Genomic DNA, 26,452 nt, shown 5'->3' with positions numbered 1-26,452 from the left:
CATGATCTAAGCCCGCCGGACTTCACTTCATGAACGAGGGGAAAAAATATATTTACGTTCGTTCAAACATGTCAAACGTTGTATAGCATAAATCATTAGGGCCTTTTTAACCAGAACATGAATAATATTCAAGGTGGACGAATGCATTCTCTTTTATAACGTATTGAAACGAGGGTACCCAACATGAACTCGCACGCCAGGTGTCTAATGGGCCATCATCGTTCCATGGCTCTTGTTCGGTCAGATCTCCCTCCAGAAGACTCAAAACACTTTGTAAAGGCTGGTGACATCTAGTGGAAGCAATAGGAAGTGCCAAAATATTCCTCAGCCCCTGTGTTTTTCAATGGCATAGGTTTAAAGGTAATACAACACATCAGGTATCCACTTCCTGTCAGAAAATGTCTCAGGGTTTTGCCTGCCAAATGAGTTCTGTTATACTCACAGACACCATTCAAACAGTTTTAGAAATTTTAGAGTGTTTTCTATCCATATATAATAAGTATATGCATATTCTAGTTACTGGTTAGGATTAGTAACCAGATTAAATCGGGTACATTTTTTTATCCTGCCGTGCAAATACTGCCCCCTAGCCCTAACAGGTTAACAGTTTGTCTTAAAGGAAATATGCACCCATTTTGAATGCTATATAATTTGTAGGCATCTCTGAGCAATGTTCTATCAATTCCCAGGGTCATTTCATGTTTATTGTAGCTCTTGCCGTTCACGAGGACAGAAATGTAGCTGGTATGACACTGCTTTTCTAGGGAGTTTTTCCTAGCCACTGTGCTTCTACTAGAGGTCGACCGATTAATCGGCATGGGCAATTAATTCGGGCCGATTTTTCAAGGTTCATAACAATCGGTAATCAGCATTTTGGGAAGCCGATTATGGCCGATTACATTGCATTCCAGGAGAGGAAACTGTGTGGCAGGCTTGACCACCTGTTACGTGAATGCAGCAAGGAGCCAAGGTAAGTTGCTAGCTAGCATCTTATAAAATAACTTATCTTATAAAAAACAATCAATCTTCACATAATCACTAGTTAACTATACATGGTTGATGATATTACTAGGTTAACTAGCTTGTCATGCGTTGCGTATAAATTAACAGGCACAGCATTGATTATCATCTAATCACTGCCTGATTCGCCAAACGGGGGATGATTTAACAAAAGCACATTCGCGAGAAAAGCACACTCGTTGCACGAATGTACCTAACGATAAAGGTCAATACCTTTCTTAAAATCAGTACACAAGAAGTATATATTTTTTAAACCTGCATACTTAATTTATTTTAACTAATTGTGGGAAATTGTGTCACTTCTCTTGCATTCATTGCATGCAGAGTCAGGGTATATGCAACAGTTTGGGCCGCCTGGCTCGTTGCGTACTATTTTGCCAGAATTTTACATAATTATGCCAAAATATTGAAGGTTGTGCAATGTAACAGCAATATTTAGACTTAGGGTTGCCACCCGTTCGATAAAATATGGAACGGTTCCGTATTTCACTGAAAGAATAAACGTTTGGTTTTCGAAATGATAGTTTCTGGATTTGACCATATTAATGACCTACGGCTCGTATTTCTGTGTTTATTATAAATAAGTCTATGATTTGATAGAGCAGTCTCACTGAGTGGTGGTAGGCAGCAGCAGGCTAATAAGCATTCATTCAAACTTTACTGTGTTTGCCAGCAGCTCTTAGCAATGCTTGAACCACTGTTTATGACTTCACGCCTATCAACTCCTGAGATTAGACTGGCAATACTGTAGTGCCTATTAGAACATCCAATAGTCCAAGGTATATGAAATATAAGTGGTATAGAGAGAAATAGTCGACGCGTCATAATTCCTATAATAACTACAACCTAAAACTTCTTAGCTGAGAATATTGAACCACCGGCTTTCATATTTTTTATTTCATTTCACCTTTATTTAACCAGGTAAGCTAGTTGAGAACAAGTTCTAATTTACAACTGTGACCTGGCCAAGATAAAGCAATGCGACACAAACAATAACACAGAGTTACACATGGAATAAACAAGTGTACAGTCAATAACACAATAGAAAAAAAGATGCTATATACAGTGTGTGCAAATGGCGTGAGGAGGTAAGGCAATAAATAGGCCATAGTAGCGAAGTAATTACAATTTAGCAGATTAACACTGGAGTGATAAATGAGCCGATGATGATGTGCAAGTAGAGATACTGGTGTGCAAGAGAGCAGAGAAGTAAATAAAAACAATATGGTGATGAAGTAGTTAGATTGGATGGGCTATTTACAGATGGACTATGTACAGTTGCAGCGATCGCTTAGCTGCTCAGATAGCTGATGTTTAAGGTTAGTGAGGGAAATATGTCTCCAGCTTCAGCGATTTTTCTTTTTTTAATTTATTTATTTTTTATTTTTTTGCAATTCGTTCCAGTCACTGGCAGCAGAGAACTGGAAGGAAAGGCGGCCAAAGGAGGTGTTGCTTTGGGGATAACCAGTGAGATATACCTGCTGGAGCGCGTGCTACGGGTGGGTGTTGTTATCGTGACCAGTGAGCTAAGGCGGAGCTTTACTTAGCATAGACTTATAGATGACCTGGAGCCAGTGGGTCTGGCAATGAATATGTAGCGATGGCCAGCCGACTAGAGCATACAGGTCGCAGTGGTGGGTGGTATAAGGGGCTTTGGTAACAAAACGGATGGCACTGTGATAGACTGCATCCAGTTTGCTGAGTAGAGTATTGGAAGCTATTTTGTAGATGACATCGTCGAGGATCGGTAGGATAGTCCGTTTTACTAGGGTAAGTTTGGCGGCGTGAGTGAAGGAGGCTTTGTTGCGAAATAGAAAGCCGATTTCTAGATTTGATTTTGGATTGGAGATGTTTAATATGGAAGGAGAGTTTACAGTCTAGCCAGACACCTAGGTATTTGTACTTGTCCACATATTCTAGGTCAGAACCGTCCAGAGTAGAGATGCTAGTTGGGCAGGCGGGTGCGGGCAGCGAATGGTTGAAAAGCATGCATTTGGTTTTACTAGCGTTTAAGAGCAGTTGGAGGCCAAGGAAGGAGTGGTGTATGGCATTGAAGCTCGTTTGGAGGTTTGTTAACCTCTCTTGGGCAGGTGGGACGCTACCGTCCCACCCACGGTTCACACTATTCAACAGCCAGTGAAAAATCAGAGCGCCAAATTCAAAACAACAAAATGTCATAATTCAAAGTTCTCAAACATACGACTGTTTTACACCATTTTAAAGATGCACTTCTCCTTAATGTAACCACATTGTCCGATTTCAAAAAGGCTTTACGGCGAAAGCATAAAGTTAGATTATGTTAGGACGGGGACAACACAAGAAAAACCACACATCCATTTTCCAAGCAGGAGAGGGGTCACAAAAACCAGAAACTCAGCTAAAATATTCACTAATCTTTGACGATCTTCATCAGATGACACTCTTAGGACTCAATGTTAGACAATACATGTATGTTTTGTTCGATAAAGTTCATATTTATATCCAAAAACAGCATTTTACATTGGCGCGTGATGTTCAGAAAATATTTTGCCTCAAACTGCCGGTGAATCAGCACAACAATTTACAAAAATACTCATCATAAACGTTGATAAAATATTAAACTGTTATTCAAAGAATTATAGATAACCATCTCCTTTATGCAACCGCTGTGACAGATTTCAAAAAAGCTTCACGGGGAAAGCACACTTTGCAATAATCTGAGTACGGCGCTCAGAAACATACACAAGGCAATACAGATACCCGCCATTTTGGAGTCATCTAAAATCATAAATAGCATTATAAATACTCACTTACCGTTGATCTTCATCAGAAGGCACTTCCAGGAATCCCAGGTTCACAATAAATGTTGTTGGATAAAGTCCATCATTTATGTCCAAATAGCTCCTTGTTGTTTGCGCGTTCAGTAAGCTACTCCAAATGTAGGAAGCGCGCCCAGAATTTCACGACGAAAAGTAAAAAAAGTTATATTTACGTTTGTTGAAACATGTCAAACGTTGTATAGCATCAATCTTTAGGGCCTTTTTAACATAAAACTTCAATAATATTCCAACCGGACGATTCCAATGTCTTGAAAAACATAATGGAACACAGCTACCTCATCACGTGAATGCGCGCCACAAAACTCATGTCATTTTCTGAGTCACCAACTTCCCGGCCTTCTTGTTCGCTCTCTGTTCACTGCAAAAGCCTGCAACTAGGTTCTAAAGACTGCTGACATCTAGTGGAAGCCTTAGGAAGTGCAAAATGAACCATAAATCACTAGACTCCTTACAGCTAACTAGCTACTAGGGCTGTGACGGTTATGGAAATTTGGAAGACGGTAATTTCCAGCCAAATGACCACAGTCTCCGTAATAACTGTTCGAATAAACAGTTTCTATTTTACCATTTTAAAAGGGAGATTCTGTGGCTAATGGGCTTTGGAAAAACGGGGTCGTCTTGTTACAAAGTTGCCTTGATGTTGCTATGCTTCTCACTGAAACCGGCATTCTATTTATTTTTCAGCAAGGAAACAATGTTTCTGCCTTGTATAAACAAACAATGTAGCTAGCATAAACTGGGTCTAATCAACTAATTATTATCTTTTATCTAGATTGGGGACTTCATCATTAAAAGACAGTTGTTGCTACTCGTCTCTTCTACCTGACTCGGGTGTATGAGGCTTGGGTGGAAGAAAAGCAACATAATAGTTATGGCAAATATGGCGATTTTTATATACTTTTCCCAAAGTCAATTATTAGTAACTTACAATGCCATGCATGCAAGAAGCCTTGACCTGGTGTACCCGATATATACAAAAGTAACTGAACACCTCTTCAAATTAGTGGATTTGGCTGTATCAGCTACACCCGTTGCTGACAGGTGTATAAAATCGAGCATACCGCCGTGCAATCTCCATAGACAAACATTGTCAATAGATTGGTCTTGTTGAAATTCACTGAGCTCTTTAGTATGCTACCGTCATAGGATGCCACCTTTCCATCAAGACAGTTCATAAAATTTCTGCCATGCTAGAGCTGCCCCGGTCAACTGTAAGGGCTGTTATTGTGAAATGGAAAAGTGGTAGGCCACACAAGCTCACAAAACAGGACAGCTGAATGCTAAAGCATGTAAAAATCGTCTGTCCTCAGATGCAACACTCACTGCCGAGTTCCAAACTGCCTCTGGAAGCAACATTGGGAGCTTCATGAAATGGGTTTCCATCACCGAGCAGCCACACACAAGCCCAAGATCAACATGCGCAATGCCAAGCGTCAGCTGGTGTGGTGTAAAGCTCACTGCCATTGGAATTGGAACGCCGACTGCGAGCCAGGCTTAATCGTCCAACATCAGTGCCGACCTCACTAATGCTCTTGTGGCTGAATGGAAGCAAGTCCCCGCATCAATGTTCCATAAACTAGTGGAAAGCCTTCCCAGACGAGTGGAGGCTGTTATAGCAGCAAAGGGGGGACCAACTCCATATTACTGAGCATGCTTTTGAATGAGATGTTTGACAAGCAGGTGTCCACATACTTTGTCATGTAGTGTATCTTCTTCCATCACTCCAGTGTCCCTGCACATTGTAAATATGGAATTGGAATTCACTTTTTACAAACATTTCCTGTATATAGTATGCCCCCCCATTTCTTGTAGTCCACGATCAGCTCCTTTGTCTTGCTGATGTTGAGGGAGAGAATGTTGTTCCGGCACCAGACTGCCAGGTCACTGACCACCTCCCTGTAGGCAGACTCACCGTTGCTGGTGATCAGGCCTACCTACCACTTTTGTCGTCAGCAAACTTGATGATGGTGTTGGAGTCGTGCTTAGCCACGCAGCCATGGGTGAAAAGGGAGTACAGGAGAGGATTAAGCCCACACCCCTGTGGGCCCCCTGTGTTAGGGGTCAGCGTGGCGGAGGTGATGTTGCTTAACCTCACCACCTGGGGTCGGCCCGTCAAGAAGTCAAGGATCCAGATGCAGAGGGAGGTGTTTAGACCCAGAGTCCTAAGCTTGGTGACAAGCTCGGAGGGGATAATGGTGTTGAATGCTGAGCTGTAGTTAATGAAAAGCATTCTCACATAGGTATTCCTTTTATCTAGGTGGGTGAGGGCAGTGTGGAAAGCAGTTGAGTTTGTGTCGTCTATGGATCTGTTGGTGCGGTGTGCAAATTGGGGTGGCTGGGATGGAGTTAATGTGTGCCGTAACCAGCCTCTCAAAGCACTTCATGATTTAAAAAGTGAGTGCTACAGTTGTCGTTGTGGCATGAAGCCTTAGAAACTGAAATGGTTGTGGTCATCTTAAAACATGTGGGGATTACAGACTAGGAGGTTGAACATTACTGTGATTATGCCTGCCAGCTGTTCTGCGCATGCTCTGAGAACGCTCCCTGGAATACCGTTGGACCACGCGGCCTTGCAGGTGTTGACCTGATTTAAAGACCCTTCTCACGTCGGCCTCAGAGCCAGATCAATCCTATGGGTCGGTGACCACCCTCACACCCAGCTCGATGTTGTTGTCAATGCGTGCACAGAATGCATTGAGTTTGTCTGGTAGAAAGGCATCGTTGGGCAGATCACAGTTGGGTCTTCCTTTTGTACTCTGTAATGGACTGTAGCCCCTGCCATGAGGCGGGCGTCGGGGGCTTGTGTAATATGATTCCACCATATTCCTATATTGTCCTTTTGCTCTTTTGATGACTGCGGAGGTCATTGCAGGACTTCTTGTACTTATTCCTGTCCTCGGCCGTAGCCTCAGGGTTGTCTACGATAGCTCTGTGTGGTTAGCTTGTCAATGTTATCGGCGGAGTCTCTAAGCATATTTCAATTAGCACTAGCAAAGCGGTCCTGTAGCATAACCTTTGATTCTGGTGACCATTTCTCAATGGAGTGAATCGTGTATACTTCCTGTTTCAGCATCTGCTTGTAAACAGGAAGCAAGAGTACAGAGCCATGATCTAATTTGCCGAATGGCGAACGAGGGAGGGCCTTGTATGCTTGGTTGTGGGTAGAATCGCAGTGGTTTAGGACTTCATCGCCCTTAGTGGCATTGGAGACGGGTTGTTGGAACTTGTCTTAGTGATGCCAAATTTAAAATCGCCGGCAAACAGAAAGGCAGCCTCTGAATTGGCAATGTCTGAAGAAGCCACACTATCGTAGGTCTATGTGCTGTATGGACCATGTGGTGTTTGTTTTGGTTGTTTTTTCCCCCTCCCTGCTTCTCAGGGGGATATAAGAACTTCCCTCCCTCTGCCTCCAGCTGAGCCCTCCTGGCTGGCTCCCTCCAATGGAGGGGTCTAACAAAGGTTACTAAGAGCTCAAGTGTAGCTCTCAAGTGTCCACAGGACGAGCCCGTTTCAATCGCATCTTTGAGGGTTGCCCTTTGATGGGCTAGTAGGCTATTTATACCGACCATAAAGATGCTTTTTCCCCAGATTCTCCTACAACAGCTGTCTTGTTTGCTGTTGAGGTAATAGGGCCAACTATGGATGTCAGACTTGGTTTATAACCCTATTTGATTAACGTATTTAAGGCTACCCCCTGCCAGGTCCCATAAAAAGGACAAACACGCAGTAAATCGTCCTCTTTTTTTCCCCCCTCGGCTGCTGTTTAAAGGACTCTTGATTAACATAGAAATTGGCTTCTTGGCAAGAACACCAAGCCATGTCTCTCCGGAAAAAAACTGCCAACAGCCTGAAGCATGAAAGGCAGCAAAGGGATTTGCTGAATCTCTTGTTTGTAGCACGTTTTGTTAGATTGGCTCTGCAAAACCACTTTAGGCGCATCCCACTTTTCTTTCTTCAAGCAAAACCCTCCAATGCAGAAAAAAAGAGCAAAAGCTCTATGCAGACTGCAGATAATATAATGAGCAAAGAGAAGCAGTTGGAAGTACAATTTTTCCCCCAAGAACAGGAGACGGTGCATTTGCTTGCTTCAGACCAGCGCACGTCTTGGTTTTTCTCTGTAAATGCATATCCAATGGCCTAAGTCAGGTTCCATGGGTAAATATTTACCAAAAATAATGAATGTGCACTGCAACAGTACTTATTTAATACTTGCTTGCTCCCCAGTCTCTACCCTTCCTCAGAGCAGGTCTAATTAATTCCCTGTCCAGAAGAGCATTTTGTGTCTTCATAGTAGCAGAATTAGCCATTGAAGTGACTTGGCAGTGTCGTGGATGCTAATTTGCTCTTTTACTCTTGTGAGAGCTGCAGTTGATACCAAGGCGAAAGGTCAGAGTCTCCTAGAATTTAAGTCATGGAAGTCTGTTTGATCTTGAAGCCGAGGAACCGTCATCACATTTTGGTATTCTCAACGTGAATTAACCAACTTTTGTCAACGTAAAACTAAAGAAAGTTCTAAATGTACAGTGATTTTGATTTGACATCCAATTGTTTGCAAATGTTAATGAGTCTTGTTTAGTTACTTATAAATGTTGAGTGAGTGGTGGGGTCATGGCTAAAAATGAGGTTACCGAGCATTTTGTGCTGCGACTTCTTGACACACTTCTCTCCCTATCCGCTACACCCCTTCCCTCTGCTTTCCCCATCCTGTACACCCCTCTTTCCCTCCCCCTCTACTCTCTCTCTCCCCTTCTCCCTTCTGTTCTCCAGAAAAAGGTGGTGGAGCAGCTGAGGAAGGACCTTCTGGTGAAACAGGAGCCCGAGGTGAAGGTTCAGGTGCTGGCTACAGACAAACATGTCCTCCAGATCCCCTCCTCCACTACTCTGCAGGCCCTACAGCAGACCACACACACCCAGGCCCTGCAGCAGGTAGCCACACAAGTCCACAGACACTGTCGACCTCTACTCAACTGCTTGTTATGTTGCACAAAGGCGCGTTGTAACTTTGCAGTAGCCTACACAAGGTTTGCAAAATTCCCTAGGTTTTCATAAATCCCAGTTGGTGGAACGTTGCAATGGAGAGATGTAGAATTTTTGGTCATGTTTGTGGAATTTTGCAAGCCTACCCTAGCCTCAAACTTGTCAGTGTTCACAAACTTGTACTACTATAGAGCAGGGGTCTTCAACCACTTCTTACCCAGCGACCCCTTCCCAGGCAAAATGGCGACCCAGGGAGCCCCATCATATGTTAGCAAAAAATGGTCATATCATCAGGTCAATGATAATGGCAAGGAGAAGTAATTAACATTTTAAAATGAATAGATTTGGTAAATGAATAGATTTTGACCTCCCACATTATAATTGGAAGAGGAAGTGTAATCTCTAACAGCCTGTTTTCTAGAAAGGTAACTCCAAACACATTTTCACTTAGTTATTGTTCAGCTGGTTAATTGACTAAGGTCGATGTCCGCGCGGAAATCTAATTGGCATAATAAAATAATCCCCATAAAAAATCTGTCATCTTAAACTAGAGATCTCTTTTTTTTAAATCTTTTTTTTTACATTGGATGTATCTCAATCCACCGCATCCACCTATGTAATGCTTCCCTGTTTGTGGTGAAAGGTGACCGAGCTAGAGCGGTGTTTGTCAGACCATGAGACATCCCGAAAATCGGTCTTCTCACATAATCGTTTGTAGCGTCCGAACGGTTTGGCCTATAAAACTAAGTATGACCCCTCTATGGAAAGATGAGACACGCACGAGCACGTACATGTTGCTCTAGGGCGCCCACAGGCCTCATCTGAAAGTCCCCCGGGTACCAGATGAAAAAATGTATGGGAGTGTTTAGTGTAAATAAATACAAAATAACGGTTTAAATACATTTTATATTTGTTTTGATATTTCATGGGGTCTTAAAATTCTAAATCAAATGGAAAAATGATCCTTGGTATGACCTTTTTAAAACAATTCCATCTAGCTTAGTAAACACCCTCCCCCCCTCACCCAGCTTAGAGGGTCTTGGGCTGTTTAGTGCCAAATAATAAGGGGGTAAACGCATGTCCAAAAAATTACAAATGTTTCCTGATCTTATAGGACAGACTCTTCAGAACACACTGCCTTTAGAAAAAAAATGTTTTGGGGGGAAGAGACACTATCTGTTCCATGTAGTGAATCTGTTATTCAATGCTAATATTGGCAAGGCCAAAAAATACATTTTCATCAATTCTTTTTTGGAATTGTTTTTGATACTACAAGGGTCTTTTTACAATTTGAAAATCGAATCGCAAAATGATCCTTGATATGAGCTTCTTAAAACAATTCAATCACACTAAGAAACACTATCAGAGGCCCCTGGTCAAAAGTGTCTGACTTTCTGGGTTGTTCCTTGTACTGACATTAGTTACGTTATGAGATGTCCTTCAGCGATGCCAGTTCTTTTCGGCAGTACTTTTTCGTTCTCAGACTTTGCAAACCTCGATCCCCACTAGACGGACACAGCTGTAAAACCTCAAACCTACGTCATTCATCGCTCTGTAGATTTATCTCTAGCTCTTAGCGCAATGGGAAGTGCTCAGCTGGCAGGTTTCCTGTGGCGTTTGATGTAATCAGAGCTGCGTATGTCTGCGGCGCTCCTCTGGCTCAAGCCTCCCTTGATGGCAATGGGAAACGACTTGGCCGGTAGAATTGCTGACTAGACCCTGTTCCTCTGGTTCCTGTTGAGGGGGTGAGGTAGGGGATTGGAGAAAGGGAGGGAGACTCCCTACAGGGAATGGTTTGAAGTTAGCTCTAGTATTGAGTCCCCAGGCTTCACATTAGTTCACATTTGTTGTATCTAGCTTAAGCAATCTCACTTTTCCACTCACTTTTTCAACCCAATCTCATTACTCTCTTCTATTTTTCTCTGCGCTCCGATGAATCAACTATTTCCTTCTTTCTTTCCTTTCTCTCCTCTCTGTCAGAAGACGCTGACAGTCACCCCAGTCATCTCCACTAAGACTCTACCTGTAGTGCTGAAAGCTGCCACTCCCAACATGCCTTCCTCTGTTGTGGCGCAGCGTCCTGCCACTGTCGCCATGGTCGCTGCCATCAGCCATGCCTCCAAGCCTAGTATCGTCAACTCCCAGAACACACCAGTGAACCTTCAGGTGGCTAGCAAATTGACCAATCAGTGTTTTGAGCCCGTCCGACTGGTGTCGAAGAATGCACTTGTGGTAAGGGTCATTCACTTCCTATCATTGTCATCCTTTCTAGTTCAACTCTTTCAAACACTTGTATTATAACTGGTGGCAGTTTGGGGACCCCAAAGTGTTTTCAAATTAAGCAGTAAAGATTCAATCTGTTTTTTTTGGTCTCTTACAAAGTATATTAGAGCAAAGTGGGTAGAACGTGTTCCCTTTGTAGATGTGTATGGAAATATGCATGGTCAAAATTGAGTTTTTTTTTTATTGAAAACCATGTCTCTTAATGAGGAGGTGCTTTGGGGCGGTAGTGTGTGGTGGCGCTTGGTACAAAGTCATCTTTCTCTCTGTAAAACTACCTGCAGAAGTCGACGAGTTTAGATATATAATTGTTGTCTGCAGCTCAGGTAGAGAGAATACAGTATTTGCTGTGGTTTTGTCTCAGGTGCAGGCCACCACCACCCCCACCTCAGCACAGCCAATCAAAGTTCCTCAGTTTGTCCCTCCTCCTAGACTGACGCCTCGACCCACCTTTCAACCACAGGTGCGTCCCAATAAGACCCGCCCCCTAACCTTAATCCCCACCAACAAAGATTTTCTATTATATTGACAAGATAGTGAAGTGACCGCTCTAACAATGGAAATACATGTCCTCAAATGTGGAAGACAGGTGGGAGGAGGCCATGTGGCAGGCAGGAGAATGCCATGTGTGTCCACCTATATCAGTGCATTGGTAACAACCTAACCATTACAGAACTTATATTAGATCAAATAAGCTTTTTAGCAAATTAGCTATTACATTTTTTGGTTGACCAAATTTGACACTCATTGACCTCTATACCAAAATTTGTGGGGTTATTTTACTATGAAAATATATGCACTCACTACTGTAAGTCGCTCTGGATAAGAGCGTCTGCTAAATAAATTACATGTACATTATCGTGGACAGATTTTGGGCAGATTAAAACCTCTCGCTTCGCCGCTTCCACTCTGCCATCAATACAATCCAATGTGAGAGTGGCCACATGAAATTTAAGCTTTTAACTCAGCAGTCACTAGAGGGCGACAGTGTACACAAGGACAGTGCAGTCAGTCTTGGCTCCAAGCTATTGCTTGTGTTGCTTTTTTCATAACCTTTCCTCTTGTCTTCTATTGCTTTCAGAATGTGTGCTTATGTTGTTGCATTTGTCTATGTTAATACTTTCTTTTGCTGCTGTTATGTGTCTTTGTTTTTATGGTGAAATCTCTTGTTGTCCAGCAGCTTCTGAATGTTTTGCGTTTTGGCTGTTGGTATGATAAGGGTAATTCCACGGTAACAGAGTGATGCTGAGACTCAAATGTTTCACTTTTAAAATGTATGTCAAACAAAAACCAATGATTGCTAAGTTAAACAAACCATACAACTCGATAGCTTGATGTACAATAAATACTTTTAACAATTTCCACAGAACATTTGACAAACACATTTACCTGAAGACCAGTGCAGATCAGGATTTCCGTTAGGAAAATGTGGTGCCGGACAACATTTTCGGGAAGATTTTAACTTAACCTGTTATGGATAGGGGGCAGTATTTTCACGGCCGGGTAAAAAACTTACCCGATTTAATCTGATTATTACTACTGCCCAGAAACTAGAATATGCATATAATTATTAGCTTTGGATAGAAAACACTCCAAAGTTTCTAAAACTGTTTGAATGGTGTCTGTGAGTATAACAGAACTCATTTGGCAGGCCAAAACCTGAGAAGATTCTGTACAGGAAGTACCCTGTCTGACCATTTCTTGGTCTTCTTGATTATCTCTATCCAAAACAGGGGATCTCTGCTGTTACGTGACACTTCCTACGGCTCCCATGGGCTCTCAGAAGGCGGCAAAAAGCTGAATCGTGGCTTTGCAGGCCCTGACTGAAAAACATTAGCGCGTTTGGATAGTGGCCGGTCACATTACTATGAGACTCAGGCTCGTGCACGAGTCGACTCCATGTTTACTTTCTCTATCTTTGAACGAAAACCACCACTCCCGGTCGGAATATTATCGCTTTTTTACGAGAAAAATGGCATAAAAATGTATTTTAAACAGCGGTTGACATGCTTCGAAGTACGGTAATGGAATATTTAGAAATTTGTCACGAAACGCGTCGGGTGCGTAACCCTTCGTCACCCTTGGATAGTGTCTTGAACGCACAAACAAGACGCCGCTAATTGGATATAACTATAGTTTATTTTGAACCAAACCAACATTTGTTATTGACGTAGCAGTCCTGGGAGTGCATTCTGACGAAGAACACCAAAGGTAATCAAACTTTTCTAATAGTAAATCGGAGTTTGGTCAGGGCTAAACTTGGCGGGTGTCTGAATAGCTCACCGTGATGGCTGAGCTATGTACTCAGAATATTGCAAAAACAAAAAAAAATCAGAATGTTCCATTACCGTACTTAGAAGCATGTCAAACGCTGTTTAAAATCAATTTTTATGGTATTTTTCTCATAAAATATCGATAATATTCCAAGCGGACAATAGTGTATTCATTCAAAGAGGAAAAGAAAAAACAGCGTGGTCGCGTGAATGCGCATATCCAATCTCTTTGTCACCAGGCAGACCACTGAGAAACTGGGCTACTATACTCTGCCCAGAGACAGGAGACGCCTCAATCCGCTTTCTGAAGGCTTTAGAGAGCCAATGGAAGCCTTAGAAAGTGCTACGTAACCCCACAGATACTGTAGTTTCGATAGAGAATCAAAAGAACTACAAATTCTGATTGACTTGTATTTCTATCAATAATATTGGTGTCAAATATGGCAAAATGTAGTTGCTAACAACCTGTTGTCGTATTCGCATGGCTGTTGTCATCAACCAGAAACCGGAAACTGAGTATGCTGTCATTTTGACTTTTAAAAGTTGTGCCGAGCGGCCATGATTTTTCACTGTGGAAGAGGCTGTATCTATGTTGGTTGGTGATATGGATTCGGACACGTCTTTGCATTTTGAAAGCGATGATGTCGAGGTGAGTGAAATAAGTAAACAGCAGATATGTTTGGTGTTGATGTTTGATGCTTTGAAATTTGGGGAATAGCTCTCAGATTAGCAAATCCTGTCATGATGAGCACATCAACGGTGGAGCAGGAGCTTGAATGATTGCTCTCTCTCATGGAAATAGTTGCAGTGTTTAGCTGGATATAGTCTAGAGGTCGACTGATTAATCAGCATTTTTGGACACCGATTATGGCCGATTACATTGCAATCCACGAGGAGACTGCGTGGCAGGCTGACCACCTGTTACGCGAGTGCAGCAAGGAGCCAAGGTAAGTTGCTAGCTAGCATTAAACTTATCTTTATATAAAAACAATCAATCTTAACATAATCACTAGTTAACTACACATGGTTGATGATATTACTAGTTTAACTAGCTTGTCCTGCTTTGCATATAATCAATGTGGTGCCTGTTAATTTGCCATCAAATCACAGCCTACTTCGCCAAACGGGTGATGATTTAACAAAAGCGCATTAGCATCAGGGTATATGCAGCAGTTTGGGCCACCTGGCTCGTTGCGAACTGTGTGAAGACCATTTCTTCCTAACAAAGACCGTAATTAATTTGCCAGAATTTTACATAATTATGACATAACATTGAAGGTTGTGCAATGTAACAGCAATATTTAGACATAGGGTTGCCACCCGTTCGATATTTCACTGAAAGAATAAACGTTTTTGTTTTCGAAATGATATTTTCCGGATTTGACCATATTAATGACCTAAGACTCGTATTTCTGTGTTTATTATAATTAAGTCTATGATTTGATAGAGCAGTCTGCAGCAGGCTTGTAAGCATTCATTCAAACAGCACTTTCCTGCGTTTTCCAGCAGCTCTTCGCGATGCTTGAAGCACAGCGCTGTTTGACTTCAAGCCTATCAACTTCCGAGATTAGGCTGGCAATACTATAGTGCCTATAAGAACATCCAATAGTCAGTATAGGTATATGAAATGCAAATGGTATAGAGAGAAATAGTCCTATAATTCCTATAATAACTACAACCTAAAACTTCTTAACTGGGAATATTGAAGACTCATGTTAAAAGGAACCACCAGCTTTCATATGTTCTCATGTTCTGACCAAGGAACTTAAACGTTAGCTTTTTTACATGGCACATATTGCACTTTTACTTTCTTCTCCAACACTGTGTCTTTGCATTATTTATTTGAGACTAAATAGATTTTATTTATGTATTATATTAAGTTAAAATAAAAGTGTTCATTCAGTATTGTAATTGTCATTATTACAAATATATATAATAAAAAAATATCTATATAAATAAATCGGCCAATTAATCGGTATCGGGTTTTTGGTCCACCAATAATCGGTATCGGTGTTGAAAAAATCATAATCGATCGACCTCTAATATAGTCAGCTAACTAGTTGGCTGTTTTGTCCTATTTCTACCAATTTAATTAATATGGAAACGGCCCAAGCTTCTTGCTATAGCTAGCTAGTTTGTCAGACAAAAGTTGTATGTGGCGGTAAATTTGGTCTGCGTTTGCGAAGCGCCAAACTCAGCTGTCTCTTTCACTAGCTAGTCATATAGACAACCAACTAACTATCCACCAAAATGGAGATGAAAGTAATTAGTGTTTATCTGTTGGGCTTATGTCCAGGTTTGTCAAGTTTGCTCGGTACAGATGTTCATAGGATATACATTGCCTCGTTTTCCTGTTATTTCACAGCCTAGCTGTCGCGTTAGGGTAGATGTCCGCTCAGTTGAGCTCATATGATATTGCGTTGCAGTGATATTTGTTTACGTTGCCAGCTAACAACTTGCTTGTTTTGTCCTCTTTCTACCTATTCAATTCATTTGGAAACGGTCCCAGCTTCGTAACTAATCAGTGAACATTGGCAAACTCTGTAGTTAGTCTGTCAGGCAAGAAAACGAGTTGGAGGCAACATTGTGCTTCGCTCATAATGCGGTCACTTGATCGTCTCACTCCTTCCCTACAAAGACAAACATCTAACTATGCCCATCGAAGTAGATGAGGTAATATTCTAAACATGTTTGGCTAAATTGCACAGTCATCTTTGATTTTTTTTCTTTTCTTTCAACATCCTAAATAAATAAACAATAGTTTATGAGGGAGAGGAACATGGAGAGAAGGATGCAGAGGGAGATGAGGAGGAAGCAAGCAGAGGGAGAGCATACCCAAGAAGGGAGCCTATGTTTCCATGGAGTGCGCCTGCCCCAAGTCCCACCATTGTTCACCCTTGAGCTACACAGCCTGGTCCTAAAGTGACTGTGAAAGGGGTTTTGGAGTTGTTTTTAAGTGGTAGGATTCAGGTTGGGGTTTTTTTTAACTTTTTTTTTTCTCCACATCTGGTGTTTAACATCAACCTGTCTGTCACCACATATAATTTACTGAATTGTTGTCAAAATAGGCTACTATTTCAACTTTTTGTCAGACCTAGTCTGTACTAAATCTTACTGAGGTAATCTACATTTTGAAATACTCTGAATAGTTGTTTGCATTTTTACATTGTTACAGTAGTAAGAATCTTTGTCAATACAATGGCCTACTTTGTGTGGGTGCGTTTTAGATTCTTTCCTCTTAATCTTCATCTAAAACTTGTTGCATTAACTGAATTGTTGTCAAAGTAAGCTATTATTTCTACATTTGGTGTCAGGCCTGATCGGTACTATATCTTATTGAGAGAGGTTATCTACATTTTGATATAGTTATTTACATTGTTACAGAAGTAAGAGTCATTGTCAGTCAAATAGCCTACTTTGTTTGGATTTGGAAATACATTCTGAATTGTCCTCTCGTCACATTTTTTGATAATTTTAAATATTTTGTGTAAATACTATTTCTAAGTATAATTTTTTATACTTGGTACATTTTGCGTGAGTAATTTAGCCAATTTTATTACAATTTGAATACTCAAGTTTTGTTTTTATTGTTTTTTTGATAGTGTCTTTACACAATGGAAGACAAAATGATTGTTATTCCTATAGGCATGAATGTGGTGTCATATTAAAAAGGAGGTTGTGCTCTTTAAAACTACACTGAACAAAAATATAAACGCAACATGTAAAGTGTTGGTCCCATGTTTCATGAGCTGAAATAAAAGATCCCATAAATGTTCTATACGCACAAAAAGCTTATTTCACTTAAAGGTTGTGCATACATTTGTTTACATCCCTGTTAGTGAGCATTTCTCCTTTGCCAAGATAATCCATCCACCTGACATGTGGCATATCAAGAAGCTGATTTGAACAGCATGATCATTAGACAGGCGCAGCTTGTGCTGGGGACAATAAATGATCACTCTAAAATGTGTGGTTTTGTCACACAACACAATGCCACAGATATCGTGTCGAGATCCTGAGGCCCATTGTCGTGCTATTCATCCGTCGCCATCCCCTCATGTTTCAGCATGGTAATGCACAGCCCCATGTCTCAAGGATCTGTACACAATTTCTGGATGCTGAAAATGTCCCAGTTCTTCTATGGTCTGCATTCTCACCAGACATGTCACCCATTGAGCATGTTTGGGATGCTCTGGATCGATGCGTACAACATCGTGTTCTAGTTCCTGCCCAATATTCAGCAACTTTGCACATCCATTGAAGGGGAATGGGACAACATTCCACAGGCCACAATCAACAGCCCAGTCATGTGAAATCCATAGATTAGGGCCTAATGAATTCATTTAAATTGACTGATTTCCTTATATGAACTGTAACTCAGTAAAATCTTTGAAATTGTTGCGTTTACTTTTGTTTGGTGTAAGTTAATTTGTAATTGTCATTTGTTCTTTGTTTTTGAGCTATGTCTGTTTTGTGATTTGTTTTATCTTAAATCTAGAATGTTGCTGTAGATTACTATTGAGGTCTAAAGGATTACATTTGCAATTATTGATTTTTGTTTGACATCTTGAAGTGAAAAATCTGAGTCTCTGTATCACTCGTTTACCGTGGAATTGCCCATAACCTGTTTTTAACCCTGGGTGTGAACGTTTGATTTAATGCCCTGTTATTAAGGTGTGTAATGCCACTGGGAGCTCAGCATCCCTCAACAGTGGGCTCATTCTTAGTCATGCTTTTGGCATTCCAGTCCAGCGCGACTCACAGTAAGTCCATCCAACCAGGGGGTTAAACTAAATCGTGGTGGGCTATGGTGTGTTGAACTCCTAGGAAATAACAAGGCGACTCCAACAAGCCATGTTGACTCCTGCAAAATATTTCTGCTTATATGGATAAGGAACACCAGCAAAGGCAAAAGGAATATTAGCAAAACCACCAAGGTCACCAGTATTTTTGCTGGTTTTGATTGTGTTCCTTTTAAAAATGAATGACCTCTCACATCTGTGGTGTCACTTTTACTTCCAACTGACTTACTTACCTAAGTGTTCATAGTTAAGGGGCGACTGTAGTATGCCTCCATCTACAGTCAGTGATATCTCAGCACCACGTTGGCATTACCTTTCCCTGGTCAGTCCCTTTTACACATGTTTATGAAGACCCCTAAGCTCCAAAATGACACTTAATGCCTTATCGACTAATTGGCTAATCTTTGACCCCTATCCTCCCGTCTCAGGTCCGGCCGAAGCCCGCCACGCCCAATAACAATGTGCCAATCGCCCCGGCACCACCTCCGGCCATGATGGCGGCGCCCCAGTTGCTCCAGCGTGGCCCGGTGATGCTGACCACCAAGTTGAGCTCCTCCTCGCTGACCTCCAGCGCCGGGCCCATCCACCAGGTGCGCATTGTCAACGGCCAGCCATGTGCTTCCGCTGGCGCCAAAAGTGGCCAGCACACAGGCACTGTGACAGGCATAGTTATCACGGCCCCGGCACGCCTCGCCACCCCCAAGCAGACACTGCAGATCAGCAGCCTCGCCTCAGACACCAAGGTCAGTACCATGGTTAGGGGATGGGGAAAGCGACTTGTCTCCTTTTCAGAATTGAAGGCATTCTACACAAATAACTCTTACTTTGGTGGTTTGTGATTTGAGAGCTTTGTTTTCCTCTCATATGTTTCCAGGCTGTTAAAGCTCACAGGGGATTAGAGCAGAAAATGTTGGCGAGTAGCACCCCTCCTCTGTCTCCAGCACCCAGGCCGAAGAGAGAGGACAATCCGCAGGTACACTGGAGTTGGCACTAATGCTTCATTGTAAACTTGGGGCCAAACCGGCATAACAAATGCATACTTTTACATTTTGAGGAATATCAGCCCACTGATAGAACCTCAGTTTTAGACAATCCTTCAAAGATAACATTCTGTAATGATGGAATCATAGTTATCATTTCCATCTGAGATATATGATCGACAGTCTAGACTAAAAAGTAACAACGCGGTTCTCATCGTAGAGCTTGAACGTCGTCGGCGACACTAGCTAGTAGCGTATTAATAACCTTATTTATTCTGTAACACTCTGCCAAAGATGCAGTATAAACATATCAAATAAAATATAGATAGTGCCTTCAGAAAGTATTCACACCCCTTGACTTTTTCCACATTTTGTTGTTACAAACTGGGATTAAAATGGATTTGTACATTATTTTTTATTTTTTTTTGTCAACGATCTACCCAAAATACACAGGTTAAAAAAAATAACCTTTTTTTTTTTAATTATATGAAAAATTAAACACTATCTTGATTAGAAAAGTATTCCTTGAGTCAATACATGTTAGAATCATCTTTGGCAGTGATTACAGTTGAGTATTTCTGGGTAATTCTAGGAGCTTTGCACACCTGGATTGTACAATATTATTATTTAAAAATTCTTCAAGCTCTGTCAAGTTGGTTGTTGATCATTTCTATACAGCCATTTTCAAGTCTTGCTATTTAAGCCAACTGAAGCTAGGCCACTCAGGAACATACAATGTCGTCTTGGTAAGCAACTCCAGTGTATATTTGGCCTTGTGTTTTAGGTTATTGTCCTGGTCAAAGGTGAATATTTCTCTGAACCAGGTTTTCCTCTACGATTTTTGCCTTTGCTTTGCTCTGTTCCGTTTCCTTTTAATATAAAAATAACTCCCTATTCATTTCCGATAACAAGCATACCCATAACATGATGCAGCCACCACCATGCTTGAAAATATGAAGAGTAGTACTCAGTGATGTTGTGTTCGATTTGCCCCTAACATAATAGTTTGTATACAGGACATGAAGTTCATTTCTTTGCCACATTTTTATCAGTTTTACTTTAGTACCTTATTGCAAAAAGGATGCATATTTTTGTATTCTGTACAGGCTTCCTCCTTTTCACTCTGTCAGTTAGGTTAGTATTGTGGTGAAACTACAATGTAGTTGATCCATCCTCAGGGTTCTCCTATCACAGCCATTCAACTTTAACTGTTTTAAAATCACCGTTGGCCTCATTGTGAAATCCCTGAGCGGTTTCCTTCCTCTCTGGCAACGGAGTTGGGAAGAACACCTGTATCTTTGTAGTGACTCGGTGTATTGATACATCCAGTCACTATCCAAGTGTAATTAATTACTTCACCATGCTCAAAGGGATAGGCTTATTCCATTTTTAACAATCTACCAATAGGTGCCCTTTGCGAGGCATTGGTCTTTGTGGTTGAATCTGTGTTTGAAGTTCACTACTCAACTGAGGGACCTTACAGATAATTGCACGCTATACAATGCCTTCGGAAAGTATTCAGACCACTTGACTTTTTCCACATTTTGAGTTTACAACCTTATTCTAAAATTGATTAAATCGTTTTTTCCCCCTCGTCAATCTACACACAATACCCCATAATGACAAAGCAAAAACAGTTTTTTTTTTTTGACATTTTTGCTAATTATTCTAATTTATTTAAATGAAATATCACATTTAAATAAGTATTCAGACCCTTTACTCAGTACTTTGTTGAAGCAGCGATTACAGCCTTGAGTCTTCTTGGATATGAAGCAAAAAGCTTGCACAATTGTATTTGGGGAGTTTCACCCATTCTTCTCTGCAGATCCTCTCAAGCTCTGTCAGGTTGGATGGGGAGTGTTGCTGCACAGGCATTTCCAGGTTTCTCCAGAGATGTTCGATCGAGTTCAAGTCCGGGCTCTGGCTGGGCCACAAAAGGACATTCAGAGACTTGTCCTGAAGCCACTTCTGCCTTGTCTTGGCTGTGTGCTTAGGGTTGTTGTCCTGTTGGACAGTCTGCGGTCCTGAGCTTGGCTTGGTTTTTGCTCTGACATGCACTGTCAACTGTGGAACCTCATATAGACAAGTGGACTTACCACAGGTGAATTTGCCACAGGTGAACTCCAATCACGTTGTATAAACATCTCAAGGATGCTCAATGGAAACAGGATGTACCTGAGCTCAATTTCGAGTCTCATAGCAAAGGGTCTAAATACTTATGTAAATAAGTTATGTTTATAAATTGGCAAGGAATTTTTAAAATATGTTTTCGCTTTGTCATTATGGGGTATTGTTTGTAGATTGAGAGAGGAAATAATAATTAATCAATTTTACTAAGGATGTAACGTGAAAAAGTCAAGGGCGTGTTTTTTTTGTGTTTTTTTTTCTCCTCACACAGGGCACCATTTTTGTAGGGTGTCGTCCTAATACCCTTTCATTGTTTCCCCCAGAAACTTGCCTTCATGGTTGCCCTCGGACTTGTCACCCATGACCATATGGAAGGTAAGTGCTTTCGGTTAGGCCTGAATTAAATTCCAGTTGCTACATTCCCTAGAAGTTTATACTGCAATGCTTGTATTAAGATACTGCTCTTTGTTTATAGAAATTCAAAGCAGGAGGCAGGAGCGTAAGCGAAGAACAACGGCGAACCCGGTGTACAGTGGAGCTGTGTTTGAGCCCGAGGTATAGCTGTTCTTCTACTTATCCCCCCAAAATTATAGTGTAACCACACATTACTACAACAACTGATACACAATCAATGTTGGGCGGATTACTTAAAAATGTAGTCTGTTACCGATTTTTATTTACATGAAAAATTAAGTAATCATTGAAGTATTCCTTTGGATTACTCAAAATGAATAAAGTAATCTGATTTACTTTACCTTATAACACCCAGATGTTTTAAAAACAGGCACCTACTATAGCATTATTTTATTTACTAACCTAAAATGAGTATTTCCAAATTGCAATGTGTGAGATTATAAAGGTCCTATCATTCACATGATATTTCTGTGTGAGAGCATTGTCACAGGGCTCCATACTAAAGTTTTTAGCCCATAATTGGGTTGCACCGAAGATTTGTGGCAGGGTCACGCAATAGACAAAATGTATAGCCAAGTCATCTTTTAAAGAAATGAATTGATTTAAGAAATGAATTGTTTAATCTATGATGTCCAAGCAGGAAGGCATGATTCCAGAATATTTTTTGTGTGATTGTTGTGATTTTTGTTGTTTTATTTGACTGTCAAAATGGGGTTCCAGAATTTCAGTTTTTTTTGTTCAATAGAGATTAATTTGTCTACATGGGGCACTAGTGTCAAATAGCCCGGGCTAATTCACCACCAGGGTAGTAGTAGCTAGATTGCTAACTCTCAATGATATATCCCAATATTTAGGTTACTGATAGGAGGCTAAGCCGTGTAATTGATATCAGTAATAAATTGAATGAAAAGGCCTATTCGCTCACCTTAAAAGAATACAAAAGAAGCCATCCACCCTTGATGGGCGATCAGCAGAACAACAATATAATCTTTGAGAGCATGTGAGAAGTGTAATCCGATTGTTAAAAAAAAAAAGTAATCCAAGCTGATTAGTTACTTTATAAGGTGAGGCTACGGGTACAGAGTTTTCGCCCATGCCCCCACCAGCCCCTCCAGAGACCTCTTTCTTAATGCTAAGGATCAGGATCATATTCTGTTATCTTACTGTTATTTTACACACACATTTGAAGCTGCTGCTCGCACTCCGCCTCCCTTCGAGTTTCGCTATTTACTCACATTCTGAACCATGATGATGTAGCCTATGTCTCTGCCTCATGTTTCTGAACAGCTGAAATAAAAACCCTGCGGTGATTTGAACGAACATTCCAAAACATATATATTATCAAGGCTACAACCTGTCTGTCTGTCTGTAACTGATATTGCAGTTGCACAACAGGACACAGTCCCTACACTTTTGAGCAAAACAGTCAGCGTTTTGTGTGATGATGTAGGCTAATCTTTATAGTTGCTGCCATATCATAGTTCCTGAGAAAAGAACACCACTTGACTGCCTGTCTGCCTCACTTGACTGCCTGTCTGTCTCCTGTGCAATTTAGGCAATATTGGCAATGATGATTTAAAAAAATAACATTCAATCGCTAATTAGACTGTGTGTCTGTCTTGCTGCGTTCCACCTCTGGGCAGCCGAATGTTCTAGGCAGCCGAGCATGTATCCGGACCGGTAAAGAGTTTGAATGGGCAAGTTTGTTTTTGAATTGCCCAGTGCCATAGTTATGCCATATGTTGATATCGTGGCGAGAGGAAATATCTGCCTGTAAGTCGGCAGCTAAGAAGAACATTACGTCGCTAGACTGCCTGTTTGTGTTGTGCTTATGATTTTATTTGTATTCATTTAACCTTCATTTAACTAGGCAAGTCAGTTAAGAACAAATTCTTATTTTACAATAACGGCCTACCCCGGCCAAACCCTCCCCTAACCCGGACGACGCTGGGCCAATTGTGCGCAGCCCTATAGGACTCCCAATCACGGCCGGTTGTGATACATCCCGGGATCGAACCAGGGTCTGTAGTGACACCTTTAGCTCTGAGATGCAGTGCCTTAGACTGCTGCGCCACTCGGGGGGCGCAGTATTTGCAACACTGACATTCGTACATTTTGTACGAACATGTCGATTTAATGTTTTTTGTGTAAAACATGTAAAGAGAAAAACAAAACATAATCGTTCTTATGCTAACTGAGGCTTGGACTGCAGTAGTTCAAACAGTTTTGTATACAGCATGAAGTTTGCAGGCTACACTAGTGGCCAGACAAAGGAAACCAAGGAGGGGAGAGGGGCAGCGGAGCACTCTGCACAGCAGCTACGTAGTCAATGGAGTAGGCACTCGGCTACGTAAAAAACAATATCCTGCACATGTGCAGAAATATCTGTATTTTTAGCATGGGCAAATTGGGATACAGAAACTTCATATCTGTAATCGGATAACGTAATCTCCATTATATGTAATCCATTACTACCCAACCCTGTACACAATGTGTTTCTTATTAGGTTGAATGCCAGTGCACATACTTTTTAAAATGCGACCATAATACGCACCATTTTCCTTGCATGTGAATATCTGAATGCATGGACTCAGAGTTAGAATCTCGCCATGTAGCATATGAAAAGAAAACGGGTGTCCTTTTGAGTGAGCAACATGGACTTTGCAGTGAAATCAAAGCTGGACTTGTTCTCCCACATATGTATTCCTTTCGACGCCGTGCAGAGGAAGAAGAGTGCAGTGACCTACCTAAACACTCCGCTCCACCAGGGAACCAGAAAGCGAGGTCAGTAGCCACTCAACAAGCTGTCAACACTGGAGGCTGTAAACACCTGCACATACACCTGTTCCAATGCCCAGGGGACATATAGATGTATACATTACTGAGCTGACCTATATTTGATGCATGTATGTTTTAATCTTCTTAATGTAAATGGTACGAAATGCTCTGAATGTCTCACACACAACTTTTCTGCTGACACCTCTTTGCTTGCTGGCCCGAATCCCATGCAGGGACACTTACTAAGAGACTGCTATTCTGACCTTGAAGACTTCATTATGACTGCCTTTTCTTTATCCCTAACTGTAGAAATTTCTTGAGTTTTTCCAATTGTCATTTGTGAAAAATTGAACGTTTTGGTTAGAGGGATAATAGTTAATCTCAAAGTGTAACAGTGTCAGATGTTTCCATGCATCAACTAGAGCAGAGTCAATTTGTTGATCCGAGCACTATGAAATCGGTAGGCCTCAACCCAAAATGAATGGGAAAGATGGGCACCATCCAAATACACTTACACATCATGTTTTGCTGTATGAAAGGATCTGACAAACTGTGATTCACTTTGAACTGTCCCTTTTTGAGGTTGATTTGTAGACGTCCTAGTGAATAGGGAGAGATCGCTCACTCCCTTCAACTGTCAGCTTCCCTCCACCCTGCCAACGTATTTGCTCTGCTTTTTCTTTTGAACCCCACTTGCATGTAGCTTCTGTCTCTTAGTGCACTAACTCCGCTCTATGCTTCTCCTCCTCCACCCTCAACTCAACACCATCCCCTTTTTCACGCTAGCCAACGAGGACCGCCTGTCAAAGGTATGTTGGACAGACGGTTTGTTTGTTTGTTTGTTTCCCTCCCACCTCCATCTTTTTTTTTTCCTTTTTTTTTTTTCGTCTGTCTCATTTCACCCAGGTCGCCCACCCAAATACAGCAGTGTTCCGGAACTGGGCAGCCACACCCCGACCTCCCCCTCCAGCTGTCTCACTGCTTCCCTGGTCCCAGAGCGGCCCAACACGGGGGGGAGCTTCCCCTTCCATGTCCACCCCCACCACTCTCTCCCCCTGCCCAGCCCCAGCTCTGGGGATGTAAGTAGCAGCTGGAGAGACCAGAACAGCAGCCTGGACTTTCTGGGGCTCTATCCCCACTTCCTTACCTACTGTCGCCCCTCCCTTTTTTATACCGGTGGTATTATCCACAGGCTGTAACCTCCCCATCACACACAAATACTTAAGTGGAGTTCGAATCTCCCAGTTCCTTCACGTCTAAAGACCTAGACAACTACAGACACTTGTTTATTGATTTACTCCCCACTGTCTGATCCTGATCCTATTATTTAATTGTTTTTATGCATTACAAAGTGAACAGTACCCCTCTCCTTAAATTTAGTACCCCCCCATACCTCTTTCCCCCTACTCTGAGGAATAATTGATTGTCTGTCAAATTGATAATTTACTCATTTTATGTTTTAAGTAGGATCAGTTCATTTAGATCCTCTTTTAAATGCCATTAAAAATATACTGCAGTTTATTACATAGGTTAAACTATATTTTTAAATAAGAAATGCAGAATGGTATGCACAGTTGCTTTTAGCATGGCCTTCACCCATTTCAGTGTTGGAATTACACACATGACTTCCTTAAGTGTTCTCTTTTTATAGGGTGGCTAATTAACTTATTTAGCCTCAGTTTCAATCTTTCTCATTAGGAAATGCGACTGAGAACGAGATTTGGGTCTTGGCGACGTGCTTTGATGTGGGTGTCTCTTGTGTGGGAAGCATTTGTACATTCACTGTGCCAAAACAGTACACAGTTAGTCACTCACTGTTCTAGATCATTTATAACAATCTAACCAGGTCTTGTCTGGAACTAGCCTAGGCTGGCTAGCAAGCAAGCCAACTTTAGCCAATTAGCTTCAGCCAGCCTGTGTGCAACTGTGGCAAAATTGGTTTGACTTTGGATAGTCGGTCTGTGGAGTTAGTTGGGGACCAC

At 41.5% G+C, this 26,452-nt stretch overlaps 1 protein-coding gene across 7 annotated transcripts in view; it reads left to right on the top strand.

The window, feature by feature from the left end:
- The window catches only part of phf21ab (PHD finger protein 21Ab), a 74,413-nt gene that overhangs the window by 29,199 nt on the left and 18,762 nt on the right, over positions 1–26,452 (top strand). For 2 of the 7 annotated variants that reach the window (XM_014123999.2, XM_014123995.2), the window contains exons 7-15: positions 8,607–8,765; positions 10,797–11,048; positions 11,461–11,559; positions 18,600–18,914; positions 19,046–19,144; positions 21,602–21,653; positions 21,754–21,833; positions 24,416–24,476; positions 25,377–25,549. In XM_014123999.2, coding sequence (XP_013979474.2) covers positions 8,607–8,765; positions 10,797–11,048; positions 11,461–11,559; positions 18,600–18,914; positions 19,046–19,144; positions 21,602–21,653; positions 21,754–21,833; positions 24,416–24,476; positions 25,377–25,549 — 1,290 coding nt within the window. Of the gene's footprint in view, positions 1–8,606; positions 8,766–10,796; positions 11,049–11,460; positions 11,560–18,599; positions 18,915–19,045; positions 19,145–21,601; positions 21,654–21,753; positions 21,834–24,415; positions 24,477–25,256; positions 25,280–25,376; positions 25,550–26,452 lie in introns of all 7 variants that reach the window. The other 5 variants (XM_014124000.2, XM_014123998.2, XM_014123996.2 and 2 more) reach the window with 4 other exon arrangements.

This window comes from Salmo salar, chromosome ssa10 (genome assembly GCF_905237065.1).
Source record: "Salmo salar chromosome ssa10, Ssal_v3.1, whole genome shotgun sequence".
Lineage (NCBI taxonomy): Eukaryota > Metazoa > Chordata > Actinopteri > Salmoniformes > Salmonidae > Salmo > Salmo salar.
This window is presented reverse-complemented; position numbering and strand designations above follow the sequence as displayed.